Source organism: Gouania willdenowi, chromosome 7, assembly GCF_900634775.1.
Source record: "Gouania willdenowi chromosome 7, fGouWil2.1, whole genome shotgun sequence".
Taxonomy (NCBI): Eukaryota; Metazoa; Chordata; class Actinopteri; order Blenniiformes; family Gobiesocidae; genus Gouania; species Gouania willdenowi.
In genome coordinates this window covers 33,905,150-33,931,240 of record NC_041050.1, presented here as the reverse complement: position 1 = coordinate 33,931,240, position 26,091 = coordinate 33,905,150, and the positions used below count along the sequence as shown (strand labels likewise).

The 26,091-nt window shown below is 37.1% G+C and overlaps 2 protein-coding genes across 4 annotated transcripts in view; one reads left to right on the top strand and one right to left on the bottom strand.

Moving 5' to 3' along the window:
• LOC114467164 (band 4.1-like protein 1) overlaps positions 1 to 2,278 on the top strand; it is a 63,443-nt gene extending 61,165 nt beyond the window's left edge. The window contains exons 22-24 of the mRNA XM_028453256.1: positions 26 to 106; positions 1,349 to 1,459; positions 1,569 to 2,278. Coding sequence (XP_028309057.1) covers positions 26 to 106; positions 1,349 to 1,459; positions 1,569 to 1,574 — 198 coding nt within the window. The 3' untranslated portion in view covers positions 1,575 to 2,278. The remainder of the gene's footprint in view (positions 1 to 25; positions 107 to 1,348; positions 1,460 to 1,568) is intronic.
• Positions 2,279 to 10,419: 8,141 nt separating this feature from the next.
• Positions 10,420 to 26,091, bottom strand: part of cntn3a.1 (contactin 3a, tandem duplicate 1) — a 128,170-nt gene continuing 112,498 nt past the window's right edge. For all 3 annotated transcript variants that reach the window (XM_028453224.1, XM_028453226.1, XM_028453225.1), the window contains exons 15-23: positions 25,726 to 25,884; positions 23,678 to 23,827; positions 23,181 to 23,251; positions 21,109 to 21,343; positions 18,892 to 19,007; positions 18,475 to 18,661; positions 16,641 to 16,753; positions 14,606 to 14,774; positions 10,420 to 11,225 (exon numbers count right to left, since the gene is read on the bottom strand). In XM_028453224.1, the coding sequence (XP_028309025.1) occupies positions 11,134 to 11,225; positions 14,606 to 14,774; positions 16,641 to 16,753; positions 18,475 to 18,661; positions 18,892 to 19,007; positions 21,109 to 21,343; positions 23,181 to 23,251; positions 23,678 to 23,827; positions 25,726 to 25,884 (1,292 nt within the window). In that variant the 3' untranslated portion in view covers positions 10,420 to 11,133. The remainder of the gene's footprint in view (positions 11,226 to 14,605; positions 14,775 to 16,640; positions 16,754 to 18,474; positions 18,662 to 18,891; positions 19,008 to 21,108; positions 21,344 to 23,180; positions 23,252 to 23,677; positions 23,828 to 25,725; positions 25,885 to 26,091) is intronic.

The following is a 26,091-nucleotide window of genomic DNA, read 5'->3' as shown; positions in this document are numbered from 1 at the left end:
AATAAAATGCTCTTGCATGTTGCAGACTGTAAAAGGAGGATATTCAGAGACCAGGATTGAGAAACGGATCATAATCACAGGAGACGATGATGTAGACCAAGAACAGGTGAGTAGATGAACAAAATTCTTTTTTTGCAGTATTTGATCATTTTTGTTTTTGTGTCCTATTAAGAGAAAACAATGCTAAGAATTTACACATTTTTTGTGAGTTACAGTTTTATTTTTTATTTTTATCTGTATAATGTGAGTCAGACACGTGTTGTTCACGACCTGTCAGAGCTCTGTGAGCTGATCTGATACGTTCTCTGAGTAACAGACACTTACGTCTGAACACGTTAACGCTTTCAGTCCAGCCATCATTAGCAGCCACTTCATTTTCATGGATCGCTTTAGAACCAAAGAACCGCTATCCACTTCATAACACACCCAGCCACAGCCAAGCATTCAGCGTGTCTATATTAATGTTTATATTAAATCTAGTAACGTCACTGTTGAATCATCTCCGTCTTACATGTTGCTGTTGGTCTAAAAGGTTTTAAAATCTCTTCTTTCCTGTGTTAGCGACCTCATTTCAATATGATTTACATACGTAAATGTGGGCGTGGACAGAGAGGGGACATATGTGCGCTCACATCCCCGTTGATTCAGATGTTCAAATGATAGGTGCGTAGATCCTACGCACAGATTTAAACATTTGAATTTTTACGAGCCTGTCTCTGGATTGAGACGTATGCTTTTTTTCACACCATTTTATACGCAAGTCTTTGTACATGAGGCCCCAGAGCTTTTGTAGCCGCTGCTACCACCTTAATGCTAAACATGTAGCAGCTAGCACGGACACTGGGACAGCGCTAATCTCAACATGCTGTGAGCACGCTGTGTCTCCATTCCACACTGGACAAGATTAATAAGTCCATGAACAAAGTCAGTGGATAAACGTTATTATGTGAAGGAGAGAAAAAGCAACAAGTGTTCTTACTCTTTATGATGTGCTAACTTTATAGCACTACGTGGTGGTCTAAACTAAAGGTGTCAGCAGCCCTTGGGGCGTCTCACATACAGTGGAATGTAAATGGCTACGCCTGCATCTGTTTAAGTCTGTTAAAAACAATAAAGGACTTTATAAAAACACTTTTATATATCAATCATTTGATCTGCTATGTAATTAATTTTAATGTAAATACCTCAGGTTGAGGGTCGTTTCTCAGTCATTTTTAGGTGGGATTAAAAAAAAGATGAATTAGATTCATTAAATGAGTATTTTTCTAATCTCTTGACAGCACTAGAATTGAATGAGTTATAAAGATTTGGTAAACAACTTGCTCTCTTGTTGTGCTTTCATCTGCAGGCTCTGGCTATTGCCATACACGAAGCCAAACAGCAGCATCCAGACATGCAGGTCACAAAGGCTGTGGTTGTCAGGGAAACGGAGTCATCCGATCGACACAGTGCATCTGAGGTACGGCTGGATTACCGACTGGAAGCCAATGCATCTTGTTGACGTGTTTTCCTTCTTTTGATGCTGAGGGATTTAAGGTTTGGCCTTTATTTGGTTTTTATGCCCGTAGTCCTGATTGTGTGAGAGGAAAGAGACCCACCACCACCACCACCACCCCCCATCGGACCGGAGACATCAGTGCTGACCCCAAAACGCTTCCCACCATTCCAACTGAGAAGACGACTGCCGATGCCGACCTTATGGATCCTCCAGAAAACGTTCTAAAGCTACTAAGTACTGAATCCACATTTCTATAGATTAGTTTAAAACTAGCAGCTTTTCCATTACCATATCTGGAACAAAGACGTACATTTCCTCCAAAGCACTCGGGGTCCATGTTGTCCAGTCGCTGTTACTCAGAGGTGAAGGGAAATTATTTCTCGGAGTGTTGTTTAAAGTCACTGTGGAATAATCCAAGGTCACCTTCCTGAACTCTTACAGCTGGAGGAGCAGCAGAGGCTTATTTATCTGAACTTATTAGCTGCTTTGAAAATGAAAAAAAAGGTTTTTGCATTTTTTTTGATGAATGAGTGAAAGTTTGTTTTGTGTTGAAACTATCAAATGCAGGAGGTTTTAGGTAGAGCTGATTAAATCCATGAGCAATAGAGGATGAACAGGGGTGGGCTGGCATTTTCTGCCCATTATAAGTTATTAGCGACACCATGTAGAAGCCATTATTTAGTCAGTAATGCTCAACATGTGGCTTTTTGTCTTAATTTTGATTATTATTCCCCCAGAAAACCTTTTACCTATTTCCTTTGGTCATTTCACAACTTCCTTTGTCCCATTTTTGCCCCTTTTCAAAAACTTCTGACACTTAAGCGACCTTTTGCCAATAAATACCCATTTTTCCTATTTTTTTCAATTTTTGCCAATATTTTGACACTTTTATCCAATTTTTGTCTTTTCTTTAATTTTTTTGGCCACTTTTCATCCAAATGAGTTAACTTTTGACCAATAAATACCACTTGTTTCCTCTTTTCCTGACATTTTGCCTTTTTTTGTTCCACATTTTGTCTCTTTTTTTAACTATCGTTTGCCACATTTCCCCAATTTAAGCTACCCTTTGCCTTTACATACCACCTGTCTCATTATTTGCCCATTTTTTTGTCCAATCCTGACTGCTTTTGGCCCATTTTAGTCACTTTTTACTCTTTTCTTGACACTTTTGGACCATTTTTGACCACCTGTTACCATGTCTGCCTCCACTCGCTTGTCAAAAAAAAAAAAAAAAAGGTAGCAGACCGGACCGGCCCACTTTGGATCAACAGCCCACCGGGACGATGTCCGATATGCCAGATGGCCAGTCCACCCCTGAGGATGCATCGTTCAGAGCTCGATGTTTGGAGAGGGAAGAAAAAGTTAAACTTATCACAATACTTCCATCCAAATGTCTCACCTTTTAATATTTGAATTTGTTTTGGGTGGCAGGTTTGTAAGGATTGCTGTATACTGTATGTATTGGCAATAGAGGCTAAGAATTCGTTGCTAGTTGGTTTTTTTTCTGCCTTTTTTTTTTACGCGTTTATTAAAACAGGAGCTTTTTTTAGTTTTTGTTTCTGTTTCTGAGCATGCTGCTGAGTCGTCACATTATGCCTGCTTCCTCTCCTGTCTCAGCTTTTAAATCCAACAAAACCACCTAGGTCACTTTGACATAATAAGTAGAATAGGTTACGGACGTTAGCATCAGTAAAATAGAATCAGAGATAATGTTTGCATGGTCATTTCCTACATTATTGGATTGTGATTAAGTTAAAATACATGAATTCAAAAGAGATTATGAAATGATCATTAATCCATGTACTGTTAGTTTTTTGGTAATTCCATTTTAAAACCAAATCAAAATAACAAACGGTCTGGTTCTTTTTGTTTTACTGAATTAAAACCTAAATAGAAATAGAGGAACAACAGAGTCAGCAGAGTTTCTCTGTTTCAAAATTGAAATATTATTGGCAAAATCTTGTTGTGTTGGTGAGTTATGTGGATATTTACGGGGAAATTAGAGCGAGACGGTCCAAATAGTATCCAAATAAACTGGTGACTGACTATCGACTGTAAAGCTGGTGTGAGGAACAATAGATGTTTGTTGGTACCTTCAGTCACATATCATCAGAACCAGAAAAAAAACTTACCTAGAACAGCAAAGAGCATGTTAAAAGAACAACACTAATAATAATAATTCTACACACATGCAGAAAATGTGCAAATGAAAGATAAGGTTAAAAAATATTGAAAATACATTTTTAGGTCCATGTGCATGCTTGTTGTAACAAATTTTAGAAAATATTCATGTACTAATGTTTAAATTAATCATTCATCAGTGATGTAGTCACATTGCTGCATTGCTTATTTTTTTTTGTCCAGGAGTAAAAGTCCGCCCCCCTGTGAGTCCCCTGTGGTGAGATTAAAACACGAAGCTCTCGTCTATAGTTTCCCCGTAAATATCAAAATATCACACAAACAGTACAAGATTTGATTTTAAAACAAAAAAACACTACTTGTCAGGGGTTTTTTTCTTCGGTAAAACCAAATAACCATACTGTTTATTAACAGAATAGCCAAAACAGTACATAGATTGTTGACAAGATTACAAACTGAGTTTAAAATAATACAATTTTTTTTTTTTTAAATTCGAGAAAGATGAGTGAGATCAGTGATTTTTTTTCACTTCCATGTTATATTAAAGACAGAAGACTTAAAAAGTTTGACTAACAAGCAGACACTCTGTTTTAAAGAGCTACTAATTTGATTTAAATCAACACGTTTAATTCATCTTCCTTAATGCCCTGCTGAGAGGTATTGTTATTACATCAGAGCTTTTCTGATTGAGTTTTATGTAAAGTGCTATTCTCAAAAGTAGATGAAAATATTCAGTAGAAGAAGCATCTTGAAGCTTTTAGCGGTGTTTGCTTTGCTAATTGAGTGTTAGAGGGACGTGAAGGAAATGTAATGTGCCAAATAAAGGTAGCAGTGCTATTGTACAAACACAGGTTTTGTATGGAATAACTTTATATGATGAACAAGCTACTTTTTATTTACTTAAGTGCCAGAAGGTCAAGTAAACAATGTGTCCCTTTAATTTTGGTGTCTTATACATTACTGAAAAAAAAAAAACAAACAAAAAAAATCACTTTGCCAATGGTATATTTTCTATATGAAGCAGCAGGAGAAAAAAAAAAAAGAAGAAGTTGGTATGTTGCTGAAATGTAATGTCTAAATTTTCACTGTGAGTTCCTTCAGTTTTTACTGAGGCCTTCAAACACTAAACCTTTCAATGTTATCGTATTATCTTTCAGGATTGGTTCAAAAACGCATTTAAAAGTGATTTACTGACATGAATGTGAGTGTTGAATTGGAAGGTGGAAAAAATGTAAACAATACTTGTTCTGTATGTGTGGTGGTGATGTTTGTTGGATTGTGGAACTGTTTATAAATGGCTGAAAGCTTGATGTACACTAGGGGGCGCAGGTTGCCTTGGAGATGAAAGACTGAGAGAAAGAAGTCAATCACATCAGGGTTGGGGTCAATTGTAATTGTAATGGCGTAATTGATCATTCATTACAACTATGATGTAGTTATGATTGGAAATTGTGATTTCAAAAATCTGTTGCTGTTGTAATTGAATTACAATTGACTATATTGGAATTGGCATGTCAATTCTATAAAAACATTCACAATTTCATTAAACACACAAACCAGGCTTACGCGTGCATAGATAATGAATAAAATATGTTTTATAATATCTGCAACCTTACAGTTCTCTTGGTCAGTGATTTCTCAAATGGTGGTACGTGTACCCTTAAGGGTACGCGATGGCACTACAGGGGGTACGTGAGACAGAGAGAGTGGAAAAATAACAAATAAAAGCAGTAAAAAATATGGGTTTATTTTTAGTTAAAAAATGTAATAATAATAATAATGTTGATTAGAACATGAACTGAAAATACAGGGCAGGAGATGACCGGAAATTATATATAAAAAATAACAATAGTAAAAATAAAAATCAATCCTGGAGCCACTAAACACTGTTTTATTCCACTTAATTACAAAATGAGATGATTTAAATTGTGTGTTAACGCTCATTCATTCCATCATTATGCTCTACAGTTGTTTTTTCATAGTATTCTAAGCAAAATGTTGTAGACGTTTAAAAACCACTGCTCTTGAGGATCATTTTACCATTTAAAACAAAATTAAAAATTTAAATTGAGGTGTAGAGTGATAGAAAAAAGGCTCATACGCTCACACAAAAAATATTAAAACCTATATTTTCATGGATCAGAAGAATAATAAGGTAACCAAGAGATGAAAAACAAATTAGATGATAGATGACATTTTTTAGTTCATTTTACAGCTGACCCTTTATCATTAGAGATGCTAACAGAAAGCTAACACAAGAGGAAGGTTAAGTTTTAATGGGGTTATTTATTTATTTATTTCGCATCAGTAATTGTGATTAATTGTAATTGAACTTTGGTTCCTGAGGATGTAATTGTAATTGACTTTCAGCGAGAAAGAACAAACATGTCAGTCACTGTAATGGTAATTGAGTTGTAATTGAACATGGATAATTGAAGACGTCATTTGAATTGAAATATTGTAATTGAGCCCAACCCTGAATCGCCCTCTCATTGAATCTAACCCTGAAACGTAACCATGTGTGTGGTGAGTAGATCAGTGGACTGGGAGTAATGGCGACTGTTGGCTGGAGCTGATGGGACACCTGGTGACGTCCTTTGGCTGACCCTCTAACACAGCCTGCTTCACTCTTCCTCCTCCACAGCTTCATCATCATCTCTGCTGCTCTCATCGCTTGGCTTTGTGTCTTTGCTGTGCATTGTACTCACATTCCTTTTAAGATGAATAAAGAATGAAAAAACAACAACACACTTGTCGTCTTTGGATTTTAAATCAAACACAATTTAAAAATTCATATCCTATTAGGATTTGTGTATTGACATTTTGGAGACTGATACAATGTATTGACAAATTTAGTATTTAACAAATGTTATGGTAATACTGTTGTTGATGGAGACATTTATGAATGTAAAGCAGCTTTGCATTATTTGTCCACTGCTGAGTGCAGGTTTATGTGACGATTTATCCCCTCGTACAGGCTTTCTTTATGCACTCTAACGTGTATAACATACATGAGTGACTATAGACTCTAAACATACATATGCATGGCCATGGGTGCACTAAGTTTAATGGGTCTTTATATGGTTTCTCCAGATCTGTGATTCTCAGACTTTTCAGGCTGCGACCCCAAAAATAAAGGTGCCAGAGACTGGGGACCCCCACTGTATCTGAATGTGGTTGAACACAAACATGAATATTGAGCAACAGTCATGTGGAGACAGGAAAAACAAAAAAAAGGGTTCAAAGTGTCAATATTGGCTTAAAGGTGACAGAAATGGGAGGAGGGGGTGGGTAACGTAATTTAAAAAGTAGCAACAATTAGTTTAAACTGGACAATAATGGGCAAAAATAAGCATGAAATATGGTTAAAAGATATAATAATGGGTCAACATATGTGCCATTAGGTGAAAAAAGTGGTGGAAAGGGTTTAGAAGTGCTGAAAATGTCTTGAAAAGTGGGAAAAAAAAAGTGCAGAAAAGGCATTGAAATTTGATGAAGTGTCAGAAATAGGAATAATGTAGCAAAAATATTTTTTCTATCTTGACAGTATAGATATTTAATTAAATACTTCCAGAGACATACATTTTTATAACATTTTGTTTCCTAAAATGGGGAAACCAGGCACTCCAAAACACAAAAAATCAAAATGAGGAAAGATATTGTAAAAAGCCTTGATTAAAATGGCCAAATCATTAAAAACCAACATGTTTAACCCAGCATGGTCTTCATCAGGGCTATCAAATATCTGTGCTGGTCGTCACACCTATATATAGACATCAGCCAATTAAAAGTAGTCATCCCACCTTTGCTCACTCACTGGTATCACGTGTTGGCCACGCCCACACCTTGTGATGGGAGCCAATCACAGACTGAGACAGGTGAGGTCATTTAGTAATCAGCAACACTGTTGGAGAGGAAAAAGCAAACTATACAGTATACATTATGTTTCTAACAAGAATGTACTGAGAAATATCTCTGAACTAAATCAAAACCTGAAATTTGAACACTTTTTGAGAATACATTTATTATTAATCATAAACAAGGTGAATATCCTACATTAAAAAATAGAGATAACTTGCAAAAAATGAAGAAAAAGTAGACAAATCACAATTACATAATTTCATCATTTTTGTTCATTGTTTTCTTTGTTCTGTTCTGTATTGTTTTGTGTTTATATATACATATAAATGCAGTACTTTTGATGACAGCTGTCTGTAAAAATGACATTTTAATTAATACAATAAAATATATTTATAAAAAAGTAATCAGCAACACATGAAATTATGGAAGCCCACTACTGCCTGTAAAAGAGAGAAAAAAAAAAACCTAGGAAAAGTAAAATAGTTTAAAAAAATATATAAGTCTCTATCTGATAATTATAATTATAAATATTTTACTTTTCTTATTTGGTTTTTTTTTTTTTGTAGGTTTTGCTGGCAGGGATGGGCTTCCGTATGAAAGAGGGAACAAACCTGATAAAACAATTAAGAAAAAGAATATATATATATATATATGTGTGTGTGTGTTGGGTTGTCTCATTTTTATTGTTTTTCAGGTTTTTTCACTCTAACCATAACCCTCTCACCTGTTTCTCCTTTTCATTGTTCTGAGTCTGTGATTGGCTCCCATCACAAGGTGTGGGAGTGGCCATTACATGATACCAGTGAGTGAGCCAGGTGGGAGGACTACTTGTAATTGGGTGATGTCTATAGACACATGTGGTGTGACGTGTGCGTTGCACAGGCTGGGTGCAAAACCAGACCAGAGGACTGCGTTGTGCTACTATCGGCACGCGATTTAAACACTTTTGTTTTTGTGTAAACACAACACAATGCCATCGTGTTGCTTTGTTGAGTACCAACAATCCAGGGCTTACATTTGACAAAGTGTCTATCTGTACGTAGCTGTAAAAGTTAAACAAAGATGTTTGTCTGTTCTAGGGGTTAAATAATGGAATAATGTTGATAAAGACATAAAAATCAGTAACACGAGTTATGTGATGTGTATATATATATATATATATTTGCATTATTTGAAAAAAGGCAACTCAAATGTACTTGTTGAATGCGTGCATTGCTTTTGTGTGTATTATTGGAAAATGTAACTTAAATGTTTGTATATAGGAATAGAAGCATTTTTGCTGTTTCAGTCTTGTTAAATATTTCTAAATTGTGATTTCAGTTTGAATATTTTTTTTTTGGTTAGACTGAAACAAACAAACAAACTGAAACTGAGTGAAACTAATAATCAAGGAAAACAAAGAATAAAATGGAAAGATGTTTATTAAAAGCAGGTTGATCCATTCAAACACCCGTGGCCACATAAACACATCCATGGACCAAAGTCATGCCAAACATACTGTCTTTAATCAGCTATGTAGGAAATTGTAATGTGGCCTTTTGTCTCTGAGCCCAAACGTCCATAAAACAGAACCAATGACGGTTTGCACACAGTTATGTCAGTACATGGCAAATAATTAGACAGCAAAGCCAAACAAAGGACTAATAAATAAAAGCTCTTTTGTACAACATTAATTCTAATCATTGGACTTAAGGCTCATTTGGGACCTGAGGATATCAGTAATACAGATAGATGAGGCATGTATTCATTGAAAGAAACACTCTTGTGTATGTGTCAAACCCATGGCCCGGGGGCCAAATCTGGCCCTTTGGAACATCCAATTCAGCCTGTAGGAGAAAGTAAAAGAATACAGAGAAAACATGAATTATTGTGTAAATGAAACTCAACACCCCTGGTGCTTTTATCACATGATTGCAGTGATTTTTTGATTCAAAATATTGCATAATATTGACATTAATTAAACAGAAATTTGTCACAAAATCTAGGAAATTTAAAATTTAGATCATTTTGGGATGATATCTGTCACTTATCGCTTAGATATTGTCAGTTTCTTATATATTTTGTATTTTATGTATATGTAGAAGTGCAAACTAGGGCACAATGTTGAAATTACTTGTTTTTCTACATAAAATCTGTGGACCACTTAAAGTCAAACTGCTCCGTATTTGGGCCCTGAACTAAAATGAGTTTGACACCCCTGCTCTAGTGTGAATATGTCTATGATTTGACGTACTGTAGACTACACCTGGTCAGGCCCATAGCTTTGGTTCCATCATTCATCGCAGCTCTGAAGGTCTGATGTAAAGCAAAGTAAAGGGAAAACCAGAAAATGTGATAAACGTTGATAATTGTTGTCATGGTAAAGCAGTGAGGCAGAAATGACCCACGCAGGGTGGACTGGGACAAAAACTCAGCCCTGGCATTTTGTGTCCAGACCAGCCCACTATACATTATCAGCGACACCATGTAGAAGCTGTTATTAAGTCAGTGATGCTCAACATGTGGCTTTTTACATCTTTTTTTTTTTAAACTATTATTCCCCCAGAAAACCTTAAAGGGGGAAACTTTAACCCCTATTTACCTATTTCCTTTGGTCAACACTTTTTTCAGACTTTAGCTACTCCTTTTGCCAATACCACTTGTTTCCTTTTTTCCATGCATTTGGCCTCTTTTTGTTTCACATGGCCTTTTTCACTGTTTTTGGCCACATTTAGCCCATTTAAGCAACACATACCACCTGTTTCCAGACTTTAGCTATCTTTTGCCAATAAATACCCTTTTTTCCCACATTTTTTGACACTTTTCATCCAAAAATGCTAACTTTTGCCCAATAAATACAACTTGTTTCCTCTTTTCCCTACATTTTCACCCTTTTTCACTATTGTTTGCCACATTTAAGCTACCTTTTCCATTACATACCACCTGGTTCCTCTTTATTTGCCCATTTTTTTGGCCACGCTTGACTGCTTTTGGCCCATTTTTGTCACTTTTAACTCGTTTCTTGCAATGTTTTTGCCACTTTTGGACCATTTTTGGCCACCTGTCACCATCTGCCTTCACTTGCTCCTCAAATAAATAAATAAAAACGTAGCGAACCACATCGGCCCATTGAGACGATGCCCGGTATGCCAGATGGACAATCCACCCCTAAATCCACGTGTGTTTTATCTTCTTTGACCAACTGCAGGATTAACAAAGACTTCTCCACCAAAAAGAGCAGAAAACATTCAGGGGCAAACAACTTCAAATCACATCAATGTAAAGTTTCTTAGTCCTCCTCAGTCCCATCATTCAGTGGTGCATACATGCTGTATCCATTGTACTGGTTCTGCACTAGAACCACAGTGTACACACACACTCCTGTAGTCTCCAAAGTGAAAAACCATACTTGTTGGATAGAACGGAACAGAGAAAAACAATATTCTAAGACCTCGCAGACCCACAGAAGCAACGTCTGCATGTGAAAAGTTGTCAGACTTCAGTTTAGTCACCAAAAAAGAGTTTTTTCCTCTCAACGAGAGTAGAGGAGAGTGAGGGAGGGAAAAGGAGCAGGTGGAAATGTGGCCGTCCGCCTTTAGTTGTCTCTGACCTGCTGCTTCGCCACCTTATGAACAGCTGCATCCTGCAGATGTTTGTCATAGTAGCATCGATGCTGTGAGCATTACTGTAGCAAGGTTCACCCAGGAGAGCACAGAGGTCTGTCGTGCTGCTCCTCTGACAATAGAGCCTGAAAAACACAGGAAACACATCATTATCAAATCACTGTTAAATTATCCATCCTTTAATGCAGTGCTCTGCAACCTTTTCAGCACACGACCCTCAAAATAAAGGTACCAGCGAACAGGGACACCCGCTATAGCTGAAGGTGGTTGAACACAGACATTAACATTGAAGAACAGTCATGTGGAGACGGGACCATCTATAAGGGGGAATAAAGGGGAGAGATATTTGGGGTCCATTCATAAAGTCAGCAAAATGATGGACCATTGTTCTATGAATCTGTGATAACCACATTTATTTATTTATTCATCTGAATAATATCCACTGTTATCCAGGAAGTTTATGATTATATTTGAGCCCAATTTATAAGTCATTTTAAAGATTTAAATCCTTGTTTTAATCAGAAATAAAATGAGTTAAAAGTTGGCTAAATGGGGATTATAAAAACCACAGAAATTGGTTAAAAACTGGCAAATAATGGGCATGATAAATTGTGAATGTGGTTAAATTTGCAAAGATAAGCATGAAATATGGTGGAAAAAAGTTAAAAATGACAATAATGGGTCAACATATGCAACATTAGGTGGGAAAAGTGGTGGAAAGGTGCTGGAAATGTTTTGACAGAGGAAAAAATGTGCAGAAAAGGCATTGAAATTTGATGGGGAAGTGACAGAAATGGGAGTAATGTAGCAAACATGCAAAAAGGTTCAAATAATACAAGTTTGGTGTGGTTGTAGAAAAAGGACAAAAAAACAAACAAAAATGTGCTCAACTTGTTAAAAATCTATATTTTTAGTTTCTTAAAGGCATCTGGTGACCCCAAGGTTGAGAACCCCTGCCTTAATGTACAGTGAATACTTAAGGAATGAATGTCATCAGTAGTAAAACCAGATGTCTGCCTGCTGTTGGTGCTTTAGTGCATCAGTAGAGGGCAGTAGTAAACACTACAGCAACAGTAGATGTCTTTACCATTGCTATAGTGTGATGTAGAATCAGCCACAGAAACACATTCATGTTTTAACAAAAGAAAACCTTCAACATTAATAATCCAGCAGAAGTCTGTCCCTAAACCTCAGAGCTCATCTTATTGTTTGATTGGATACGACTTCACTTCTAGTCTGTGGCTAAATATCTATAATTACAATTACACTTTTTTTTTTATATCTCTAACAATACTTGATTTTTTTTTGTGGGAAAAGGTAAAAGACAAAAGTGTCTGAAAAAGCAAAATCTGTTGAATACAGTGGCAGGATGTCTGTATTTACTGTATATATCATTTAAGTTAGTATTCCTTTTCAAAATAAAACAACGGGATGCTATACCTTCACTTTCCTCAAATATAAATACAGTTAATAAAATGCAGTATAAAGAGAAGAAGAAAGATTAAAAAAAAAACATTATTATACACATATTATACACATATATATAACCATGATCAAAAACTGACTCTCAAAAAAAAAAAGACCGAATGTGGTCACAATCCATATTTTTTCTACAAACCTTTCCAACATGTGTATCAAAACTTTAGGACTTTCTATTTAAAAGCCATTGAATGCATTGGAACAATTTTGCAGTCCTGGTTTCTATAGAAACACCAAACTGTGTGTCTTGTATTATTTCATATAAAACATTATTTATTAATCTGTGTCTTCATACGGAGGTCACACGTGTTGAGAATTGATTTCCAAAGGTGCCAAGTCAAAAAGAAAGGGTAATGACTTTGTTTTAATAGCGGAGAGCGCAAATGTCAACGGAGACGATGCAGCGTGACCTTTAATCATTCAAGGTGTTCCTGGATCCAGCTTCGCTCCCTGGATTGTTCTGTAAACATGTCTTTAGCTGTAAAATGCACTCAACCAATCAGAAACGCATTCCTGACCACGCCCTCTACATTCTGTAGCAGGAAAAATGAGCCAAACACTTGGTTTAATGTGTAACCATTCATCCATTAGATCAATCAATCGATTTATATTCCTACGATCCAACTGCATCGATCTGTGCTCGGCAACTTGGCCTTCTGGAATCAATATAAAATAGTTTATATGGATATGTTTAAAAAGCACTTTTATTATTAAAGACGTTACGACCGACTGTCGCTGGCAATCACACCAGGGTCGGATTCAATTACAATTGTAATGGTGTAATTGATAATTAATTACAATTCTGACTTAGTTATGATTGCAATTGTAATTTTAAAAAATCTGTTGCTGTTGAAATCGTAAAGGAATTGTAATTGAGTTCAGATAATTGACTTTGTAATTGGAATTAGCATGGAAATTCTATTAAAAAAAAATGTACAATTTAAACACAAACCTTGAGAACCATGTTACAGTTTACACAGACGTAATTAACGTTTACTAGAATATGTTTCATATCACGTTTACCAACTACTTTGCAGTTTTCTTGGGGATACGTGCACCCCTAGGGGTGTGCAATGGCACCACAGGGGGTACTAGAGACCGAGAGAGTGGAAAATTAACAAATGCATTCAAAATATGGGGTTTAATAATGTTTATTTTAAGCTAACAATGTTAATCATGATGATAGTGATGATGGATAAAACATGAACGTGATGAAAACAACAGAAAACAAATCTATTCAGGAGCCACTAAATACTGAGATTCTTTAAAATGTGTGTAATCACTCATTCATTCCATGATTATGATGTATAAATGTTTTTCATAGTATTCCAAGCAAAATGTTGTTGTCGGACAAAGGGGCTACTTGGATTTAAAAATAGGAGGTTTGAAAACCACTGATCTTGAGGATTAATCGAGGGGTTTAGTGACAGAAAATAGGCTCAGACACCCACACCAAAATTATGAATACCAACATTTTCATTGATTAGAAAGCCTAACAAGCTAACCAATAGATGAAAAACAAATTAGATGATGGATAATATTTTTTAGTGTATTTTACAGCTGGTTTAAGACAGCAGTCATTATTGATGCTAACAGAAAGCTAATACAAGAGGAAGGTTACGTTTTATGGGGTTAATTATTTATTTCAGGTCAGTAATTATAATTGAAGTTTTGTAATTGGGAACGTAATTGTAATTGACTTTCACTGGAAAAATTATGATTGTAATTTTTTTATTGCAATTGGGGAAAAAAAGTCGGCCACCGTCATCGTAATTGAGTTGTAATTTAACAGGGATAATTAAAGATGTAATTGTAATTGAAACCCAAGCCTTCAGCACCAACAAACACATTAATTCCCTCAATCACTGCTTTGGGCTTTTTACAAACTCCAATAAACCAAACTCACTGTTTGTGTTTTATTGTTGGAAGTGTTGTTTTTTTGCCCTTTGTGTGGTTTGCACCCTGGAAAAGATCTCGCTGCATTTCATGGTGACATCTAATGATCTCTGAGTCTGAGCTGTCCCACCTGCTATCTTGGGGATGGTAATCTGGCGGCTGCTGATGCCTTCTCCCCCCTCGCTGAAGGGTTTAATTTGAATCACGTAACCTTGGTCGACCGGTAGCGACAGCTCCAAGGAGGTGTTGTTGGTCTCCACCACGCTAGGACTGCTGTGCTTGTCCTGGCTGTACATCACCTACAGCAGAGTTCACACAATTAACAGTGGGACTCAATATATCACAAGCACTTTTTAACACATCTGCAAGAAAATCTTGGTCCAAATTCAAGCAGTGTGAGAAGAAATGAGTCGTTTCTGGAGGCACGAGGATAATTCTTGCGCAGTAGATATCTGCACTTGAGTGTAGTGGATCTCCAGAGGAACGAGTGGGTGCAGCAGAGATAAGAGACAAGCAGAGATAGGGCAATCCTGAGCTTTCGGGCAGAGCAGTGAACGCATCAGCACCTTTTTGGAATAGACTAAGCTGCTACTTTCAGAAGAGACAGTTTTTTGGCGTGGGAATAATGTGAAGTGAATGCAGGTGATGAGAATGCAGATTTAAAACTTTTGGATAACAGAGGCTGATAATCACTGCCCTTTAAAACGCTGTTTAGAGCAGTAAACACAAAGAAATACAGACTCTTCAATTCAGGTTGGAAGGCAGATATCCAATGATAACATCATAAAAAACAAAAAAAAACCAAACATAAAATCATTAAAAAGTGGCTGGAAGTTAATAAGCTGTCATGTTTTTCTTTTACGTTCTAAACAATATTTTAATTAAATGTTTCATTTTGATGTTTAGGCTTTTTCCACATTCCTTTTTACATTTACCACTTTATAAATACAGTAACACTTTACTTGAAGTTTTATACATAAAGGCTGACGTTACGCTGTCATTATTATGACATGACATCTATCATTAGTATGAATAAGGTGTCATGAAGGCTGTTATTAAGTGTTAGTAGTTGCCCTAACCCTTACCTAACCCTAACCCCACTAGATCCCTCCACCTCACCCAAAAATGCCAACATAGCTCCAAAGGTGTCATAATTTAGCGAACAACACTTAATGACAGCCTTCATGACACGTTATTCATGCTAATGATAGATAACGACAGCGTAATGTCAGCCTTATGGATTCAAGGAAAGTGTTACCATAAATACTATTGTTCCTATTTATGTTTCAAAGTCAAAAGTCAAAGTCAGCTTTATTGTCAATTCCTTTGCATGCACAAACATACAAGGGAATCGAGAAGACGTTTCTCACTTCCCACGGTGAACAGATAAAGTGCTCAGGCACAACAGAAAAGACATTCCTATACTAAAGGTAGACATACAATTTTTACAACAGATAAAACATTTACCAATACCAAATACTAAAACTAATACTAATATATAAATACTAAATACTAAAACTAATACTAATATATAAATACAGTGTGTAGGTGGGAGTAGCAGCATGAGTTCCTATATGTTTGTATTCATGTTTAACTTTTTTTTTGTTTTAAAGAAAAATGTAGAAGAAACTCCCTCCATGTCTGCTGCTGGTCAAAAGTTGTGCCTCCTTGTTCATTGTGTTTCTGCGAAGTGTATTATTATACTTATTGAAAATGATCATTTATGAACACATTGGTTGTATTATTTATCTTCCATTAGAGTAGGGCTGGGCGATTTTGCCAAAAAAAAATAAATAAATAAATCTCAGATTTTTTAAAGAAAATATCGAGTTTTGATTCAATTTTGATTTTTTTTTTTTTTTTTAATGCACTTAAAAATGACTGCAGACAATAGATATATTGACAAAATTGCAATTTTATTGCCGTGATTGTCCTCAAGAGTTAAAATGCATAAAACAATACCAAAATAAAAAGTAAATAAACCAGGTTTAAGCAAAAGTGCAACAGCAACTTCACAGTAGCTGAAATTTTCTGATTGAGAAATCAGATAACTACATATTTTATAACATATAACGTTACAATTTAAAAAAAAAATGAAGTCTGAATGTGTGGTAAACGAGTGAAGTGTTCTATCCTAGAAGAACATATGAAGCCTCACTAGTTACCTTATAACCTGTGACTTCCGACTCGTTCTCCAGTGCGTGCACTTGGTCCCACTTTAGGATGACCTTGGAGTTGGAAGTGTTCCACATGATTTTGACTGGGGCTTGGCTTGGAGCTTGAAAAGGACAAAGGTGTAGGACAAGGAGAGGAAGAAGAAGGAGAAAAACAGCACGCTGTTCAGTCAATAAACAGTGTAAAACCAACCCAGCGTGAAGGAGATTTCTCATTATCAGTTCAGCTTCCCACTGTGAGAAGTGAGCACCAATTCCACAGATATCCCAGAGTGGGAGGAACAAAGATCCTAAATTACAGGCTGGATGGATGGAAGGTATTTTATTTATTTCAACTATTTAAAAATGTAAAAGTTTGAATAGTTTATGATGGGGTGTCTTTATAAAATGTCATCTTATTTTACAAATATTTGCACATAGAATATGAGTGGATGTAGTCAGAGGTATGACGAGTACTGATATATCCTACTCAAGTAGAAGTACTGTTAGAATACTTGATTGAAATTGTACTAAATTGTATTGTAGCAAGTAAGTCATGCACAAAATACTCAAGTACAAGTAAAAAGTAATTCAATTAAATAGTACTCAAAGTAAAAGTTACTAGTTATTTTCACCCTCCATGTTTTTTTTTTGGTAATAACTCTTGCCATGGTTCCCTTGCATACAGTAAATATCTCATTTAATGGGAACTTAATTTATTTTTCACAAATGTATCTGTATAAAATAAAAGGTTGATTTAAAATCTACAGTTATTTTAAAATACAACATTTGATTGTTGTCTGGTCATTTTCTTCTCCTAGTTTCACAATGTTCGTTGATCATTTTAAAACAAAAACATTGGGTTAGAAATGTAATAAATTACTTTACTTCTCTTAAATTGTCCTTAAAGGTGCAGTCTGCAACTCTTAGAAAAGTGACTTTTTGTCATATTTGCTAAAACTGTCACTATGTAAGGACAGTTTTACATCAAACTAGTAGTTTGTGTGAAAAAAACAGACTCATTGAGCCCCGCCCCCTGCTGCCTTTGGCAGATTGCCAGAATGTACCGCGGCCGAGCAAAAAGAACCAATCAGAGCCAGGGTTACGTTTGATTGACTGTCTGACAGTTGTTGCTCACAGGACCTGCCCCTTTACCAGAGCTAGAGCGCCGTTTTTTACAGTGTATGATCTGAAGGAGTAGAAGATGGAATTGGTGACTTTTCTGCTTGAAAGCTAATTACTGCTGCTGGATTTACATTATGTGTGATTTGTAATTACACTAGAACTCTGTGGTGCATGTGTTGTTTGTTTGTGCACGCAGCATCCGTGTGGCTGCTCTAAGTCACACTGTGTTGTTGTTGCTTCTGCTAAGGTATGTGCACATTGAGAGAGAGAAGCGCTGCAGTAATATGCTTTTAACAGAGCATGTTATATTACTGTGATGCTGCTGTTTGGCTATCGTTAGCTTGTTAGCTCCTCTGAGGGAGGGACTTTGGAAAGTTTGCAGGGAGAGCGGGATCTGAGAGTTGCAGACTGCACCTTTAAGTACAAGTAAAATTAGTGTTTTAGAATCATACTCAAAAAAGTACAAGTACCCATAAAAGCAACTCAATTACAGTAACATACTTGTAATTAATAATTTTCACCTCTGATTCTAGTGTATGTTAATGTCAAACTGTCAACAGTGCATGAAACATAAAAAAGAACGACTAAAGAATTGTGTTTTTTTTTACTGTAATCACTGTCTCAAATGTTTAAAACATTTAATTCAGATAAATATTGTTACTAATCCATGCATACATGGACAAACAGACGCAGCAATGTGTGTGTAAGTAAAAGTTCTTACGTGGTTTCTTGGTGGTGACATTTACTATGTTGCTCTGTGGGCCCTCCCCAGCACTGTTATAGGCCCTCAGGGACACATAATAGGTAGTGCTGCCCTCCAGATCCCTGATTACTGCTATGGATTTGTTCCCCACTGTCCTGATCACACTGGCTGACTCCTGCTTCTCCTTTTTACTCCAGTACTGCACCTAAAAACACAACAGAATACGAAATAAACTCCAGATTTCAATTAACAAGTCAATATCCAACTATAATTCCTGAGGAAGAACTTGGGAGCAAAACTGTAGTTTACAAACAAAACAAGAATCCAGATCGTAGAAAGTAAGTAAGTAATGAGTAGAATTTGAAAAACTGATATAATGCTATGAGTGGTTGGCATTTCCCACAGTGCTAGTTGCGTAGGCAGGTTGTGGTTAACCTCGTAGCCTAGGATGCGTCTGCGGTTGTTGCTCCAGGCCAGCGGTCTCCAGGTGACCTGCACCTCCGATGCTGAAACACTCCTCGCCCTTAGCTTCCCTGGAGCTCTGCTGGGCTCTGAAAGAGACACACACTCATATTAGGAGAGGAACAGAGTGCTTTACTACACCCACGCCCACTGTATGACTGTGTGAATATAAGGCTGATCCTGCACGTCAATCTGTAGCACGAGGTGAGGAGGAGTGTGTGCACAGCAACATGGGATGTTAAATTGGTTAAAAGATGATTTACATGAGCATTGGTGCAACACATATTGTACAATGTTTATTATTAGTATAATATAAAATAATACAAAGCTCTATGTGAAACAGTTTTCTAAAGTTCATCAAGTTATTAATTAGTAAAACTGGAGAATTATAAATTGCGTGGTGGTTTTTGTCCTGTTACCAAGGGGACCATGCTAGGGATCTCGCCAGCACTGATGAGTGCAGAGACCGATATGATTTTGATCCTTTACGCTGTATTTCAACCAGCGTAGGGAGGCTTTCTGTAGTTTGGTGGTAGAGGTGTTGTCTTCTGATCGAAGGTTGGGGGTTCGATCCCAGTCTATACCTGTCAAAATATCCATAAGTAAGACACTGAACCCTAAGTTGCTCCCAGTGGTCGACTCGCGCCTTGCAAGGCAGCTCTGTCCCACTGGTGTGTGAATGGGTAAATGAGCTAATATGTAAAGTGCTCTGGTACTACTTCAGTCTGTATAAATCAAGTCCATTTAACAATAATTGTTGCACACTTGGACAATCAGGTGTGCATGTGTTGTTTTAACTCTCTTTTTAATCTGTATAACCGAGAAACACATCCGTCAGCTGCACCGTTTATATCTAATAAAGTTGATTTGCTCGGCTTCTCCTGTCTTCACCTGAGGACCCCTGCAGCCACTTAGCTGCCCCCGATGTTGCCTGTGTCCATCCTCTGCTTTGCAAACCTTAATCACAGTCTTCAGTGTGCTATAACTGGTGGTCGCATGTAGCGGCACATGAAGCTGCTTGTCATGTTTATAACTCACAACAGATCATACATGGATGCAAATATTGTCAGGTTGACAATATTTTATACAGGCTTCACTCAGATTTAGGGCCGTGTTCTGCCCGGCTTGGTTCGGCTGTGCATCCTCCGCAGTGTAACCCATAATCAGGGTCCAATTTAAACAGTGTGCTTCATAATCTAAACAAAAACAATAAACGAAATAAAATGATAGAAAAATATGAAATTAATGAGTATGTCCCACATAATACTTAATTTAAATTTGAAAAGCGCATCTTCGAATCAGTCTTTTGAATAAAATGTTTTTTCTTTTCGATACAGTGTGTATACAGTGTGTATACAGTATTAATTAGTGGAGGATGTATAGCAACCAAGCATGAGTAACTCTAACTCAATTCATCATGACCCTTCACCAATTCAACAAATAACTTTTGGCTTTAAAGTAAGGCAGTAGCTATCCGTACTGTTGCCGCATCAATATACCGACATTCTATCTGTACGCAGCACCCCTCATTGGCCAGTTTAGGTCATGTGACGTAGACTAAACCTAACCCTAAACCTAACACTAACTCTAAAAATTGTTACGATATTGGGTTACAACCTAACCCTAAGACGCTACGTACTTGTACTTTGGTAACCGTACCAATAGCACCGGGGGATTGTCCGTACGGCAACCGTACGAATAGACACTTTCTTAAACTAAAGCTGGAACCAAGTAACAACTTTACTTTGACTTTACAAAATTTGGCCCACAGAGAGTGAACAATTGAAATTTTTTTTGGAGGACCTCCCCCCACGCTGTGAAAAATACCTGGTTCCGAGAACCCTGCACGTGGGCTTTAACCTTCCACATCTGCTCCAGATGTTCTGCGAGCCGTTCTGTGAGACTTTTCCTTTTTCTCACGTTCTTTCTTCCTGATATTTCTGTCAGCTATATTGTCACATCTAAAAAGAATAGTTTCTTAAATTAGAAATCTATTTCAGTCAATTGAAAAAAGAAGTGATAATTTTTAGTTTAACAAAAATGGCCATTTATTTACTTATTTTTTAACTTATACGCTATGACCTGACGTTCTTGAAACGCATCATTTAGGGGGGCACTGGGAACTGATTATCTTTTACAATCCACTTAGTAGTACCCAACTATACCCATTGCAGTTTCAGTATCACACACCTTCCTCTGCAGAGTAGATGGTGGTCACTGGACTGAAAGGACCCTCTCCCTTGTTGTTGTAAACCCCGACTTTAACTTCAAAGGGAGTAAACGGGGGGATGCTCTCATTCTTGAAGACGTATCTGGAGGAGTCTGGAGACGTGACCGCTGCCTGCATCCATCCCTGTGCACTCAGTGGACGGAACGCCACTACGTATCCAAAGCCTGGGCCGCTCTGCAGCTCCTCAGGAACAGGCTAGAGAGGGAGGAGATGACAGAGGGATGACTTAGGACAACCCAGCACGACTGATCTCAAAGACACATACCTCAGATATACAGCTCTGTGCTTAAGTGGTTACAGTACTTGTAAGCTTTGCATGAAGTAATCAGCATGTCTGCTTATGTTGGTTTTATACTTATGGGGAAAAACCATAAGCCATAAAATATGATTTCTCACAATCGTGTTTTTGTCAGCTACTGTAGACGTAAACACCTGAACATATTCATTCAGCTTTTACATGTTTTCATTTAAAAGAGAAAGTCCTTAGAAAATACAACAAACCTAAAGAGGACTGATTTTACTCAAGTAGAATTACTGTTACTTGATTGAAATTGTACTCAAGTACAAGTCCAAGTCAGTCATACATAAATTACTCAAGTACAAGTAATGATGTAATGAAATCGTACTCAAAGTAAAAGTTACTAGTTACTTTCACCCCCCACATTTATTTTTGGTAATAAATCTTGCCACGGTTCCCTAGCACAGGGGTTCTCAACTGGTCTCACCCTGGGACCCACATTTTTCCACGGTCATTAAATCATGACCCAATTCAACCAACCAAATTTAGTGTTTCGAAAATTGCTGCTGAAAACATACAAACGTATATGTAATATTTTTTAAAACATAAATCTAAATTTTTCTCCTTGCAACATGCATTTTACAGCATGCTTGTCAAAAGAAAAAGTTATTTCAAAATAAAAGACAAGTCCAACATGAGAGACATTAAGTATTTGTTCATTTTTGACCAGCTGTCCACGACCCACCCAGTACAGGTCTGCGACCCACTTTTGGGTCCCGACCCACCAGTTGAGAATTACTGCCCTAGCATACAGTAAACATGTCATGTATAAACTTAAAAAGCAAGAGACCAAATCTTGCACAGTTGGAGCTTAATTTATTTTCCACAAAGGCATCTGTAAATGTTGACAAATCTTTTATTATATACATTTATTTTTAACACCAATTAATTTCATTCAAAATGAAAATCTAAGTATAGCTAAAATTATTAACTCAAAAACAGTGCCATGTCAAATGTGTCATGTGGGTAACAACATATTAGGTAAAAACCCAAACATGAACCCAAGAAAGTGGTAAAGTAACCTCCATTCAAGGCTGTTTTAGAGCGATGCATTACGCTTAATCTGATTGGTCGGCTATGATGCGATAGATTTGATTGTTGTCTGGTCATTTCTTTTTTTTGTAGTTTCACAATGTCATAACGGTTGAGTGTAGAAATGTAATGAATTACTTTATTTCTTTCAAACCAGGGTGTCAAACTCATTTTAGTTCAGGGGCCAAATACGGAGCAGTTTGATCTGAAGTGAGCCGCAGATTTTATGCTCAAAAACGAATAATTCCAACAATATCTACGTATAAATAAAAAAAAAAAAACAAAACATGTAAGAAACCAACAATATCCAAGCAATAAGGGACAGATATCAGTCCCAACAGGATCTAAACTTTAAATTTCATAGATTTTGTGACCAATTTCAACAATTTAACATTAAAAATGAGATTGTGGGAGTGTTGAGTTTCATTTACACAATGATTCATGTTTTCTTTGCAATTTTTAACATTCTCCTGCGGGCCGAATTGGATACTCCAAAGGGCCGGATTTGGCCCCTGGGCCATTAGTTTGACACATGTTTTAAAATATACTTGAGTACAAGTTAAATTACTGATTTAGAAATATACTCAAAAAAGTACAAGTACCCATAAAAGCAACTCAATGACAGTAACACTCACCTCTGCAAAACACACAAAAACAATAAAACAGACTCAATATATATTTTTTCTGTAAATACATTCTTACCTCCCATGTGATGACCAACTCTGAACGCCCGCCACCACCTCCGTTCACCCGGGCCGGTGTCACTCTGGGAACTACAGTATCAACACAACATCTACGTATAAGATGAATTTCAAAATGAAAAAATATACATCCATGACAATAAATCGATTAACCATATTAGGATTTTACTCAGCTATTAAATTATCTGCTAACACTGTGTGGTCCTGAGTGTCTGACCCTTGCTAATACTAAAAAAAACTAAAGGCTGGTTTGTGTCATTAAATCCAACAGATTTAATTAATTGTACATTAGGTTTTATAATTAACTGCCTTGATAGATGTGTTCGTTATTAGGCTATATATATACATAGATTCTTATAAATAAACAGACACAAACAAGTTCTAAAGAGGAGTCGTTCTGCTTTCCTGGAGTAGATTCTTCTTCTTCTTCTTATGTGTTATGAGCAGTTTCAAATTAAAGGTGTCACTGTTGGCAGTGTGAGAGCGTTAGAGACGTACGCATTTCTTTGGTGCGGGCTTTTTTGGAGGGTTTACTTGGCTCTCCCGTTCCTATGCTGTTGATTGCCAAGACTCGAAACTCATACTCCACCCAGGGACTTAAGTCAGTGACGGTGGCTGACAGCTGCTTCCCTCCAAGCGTCTCACGAACTGAAAGACATCATAAAATAACCTTTCATTAAAAAACTGAAAGTTAAGCGTGACGTATTGTTTAAAGCCATTTCCCAGTGTGACATTTAGAAAGGAAGATCTCATGATCTCTTTGCTCAACCTGATAGTGACATTTACTAAAAAGATTCAGGAAGTTGGGCATCCGGGTAAATATTAGCTGCGTTTCCATTACAGGTTCTTGCAAAAATAAAAGCGATATTTCTAAATGTCGACAAAGTATAACTGTGCGTTGAATGTGTTTCCATTGAAGGTTGTTTTGGGCTGAAGCCACAGGAAGATGGATGCTCAGAACCTCCTTATAACACTCTGTATTTCTTTGTTGTTTCACGTCTAATGTGGCAGTTATATCATTTTAAAGTATAAGAATGTCCCGTTCTCCTGTTCTGTTTAAACATACCGTGTGTTCTCGAGAGGAGTGGTCATGTGACCAGGTGAGTCACATTCTGTGACGCATAACTGAAGAAAAAGTGTTTCCATAGCGCTTTTGTGACACATTTCAATATCGAAATGTCTGAAGTTCCTTTTCATGAAAGAGTATAAACTTTTAAGTGATATTTGAGTGTTTTTTTTCAAAATTCAGGTGATTCCATCACCAGTTTTTATTGCGCTATTTTGCGCATTTTCAAGGGTAATGGAAACACAGCTAGTGACGTTTCGGCCTAGCAACGCCGGTCGCCATGTAGCGACTGTAGCACTGCAGTCACTTAAATTTCCCCTGATGTGTCGCTTGCACATAGTGGTGCTTTTTGGTCACTTCATCGCTCCAGTGACGTGATCACCAGGGATGAATGTGTGTATGTGTGTGTGTGTGCTGAGCCGGTGACAGGGTCGAGAAAAAGAGAGAGGGTTGATCACTTCTTTTCCTTCTTGCTCCGCCTACCCTTACAGAGATATTAAAGGATGAGTTCACTCAGAATGTTATGATCAGTAGTTACTGTGGTTTTCAAGAAGTTAACCACTTTAATTTTGCCCCAATAAATTGAGGAAGTTGTACAGCCTTCCGCTGCAGCCGTCTGTACTGAAGCGGAGGGGAGCAGGGAGGGGCTGCAGCCTCCGCTCTACAGACAGGACGAGGGATTTGTTGCTTGAAGTCGATGAAAAAGTTCAGATTTTTCAACTTTTAGCGACCTGGTCGCGCTCACCACGCCAAAGAGCTGCTGTTTGTCCTATGTCAAAAATAATTCAGATATAAGTTTTTTATAATTTCAAAAGAGAAAAAATGCAAAAAACACTGGCTGGAAGGGTGGAAATGGGTAAAAACTGGTCTCCAAAAGTGTCTCATTCCAACATGTTCTCTCTACATTTCATAATGGGTAAGTGAATAGTTAACATCTGAAATGATGATTTTTGGGGCATCTCGTTGGCTTTAGTTTTCATTCTAGATGACAATATGTTGTATTTATATCAGTTGTAGCTTTGTTTTAAAGGATTTTACCGCATGATATTTCATAAAATGAGCTTTATCAGGCAAAGTTTGCATGAATATTTGAAGGCTGGGACTTTGTTTGGGCATTCAGATATTCCCTAGCACTGTTAACTTGGTCTTATGTCGTCCCCTGGCCTCTTCTGCTAGAATAGACCTTTATTCACGTTGTAGTAACACAATAGAATAGCACACAGTTAAGAACAAAATTCATACCAACATAAGATAACAGCGCAAAGAACAGATGACCAAAAATGTTTTAAATAAATAATAATAAAAAATAATTACATGCCATTTTATAAGAATACAGAGATATAAATCACTCCAGTATTTAAATAAAGCCAGTTTTGTCATTGAACAAACAGGACACGGACGAGTAATTTTCCCCCATTTCAAGATGGCACCCGTTTATTTACATATATATAAATACATATATATATATATATATATATACCAGTGCTGACAGCTTGCCATCCCAGTGAGAAGGGACTCCTGGCCTGGATGGTGTAGCTGAGGATGGGGCTGTGGTTGTCCGTCCCTTGTCCCCAGGAGAGGGAGGCAGTGGTCTCGGTCATTGCAGTCACTCTGCAGTCCACAGGGGGTCCTGGGGGTCCTGGTGGACACATTATTAGTCACAATCACTCACAGTGAACGCTGACTACTGCAGGGATTAATAAAGCCTAGAGGAGGCAGAGAGGAGATGCAGAGTGGGTGGCTGATGCTTGCAGCTGATGTAACAAACCAATTAGAGACGGAAGACAACACCAGCGATGCTTTCTGAAGTTTGAGTGCTATTAGCTGCTGACGCTCAAAATCAGGA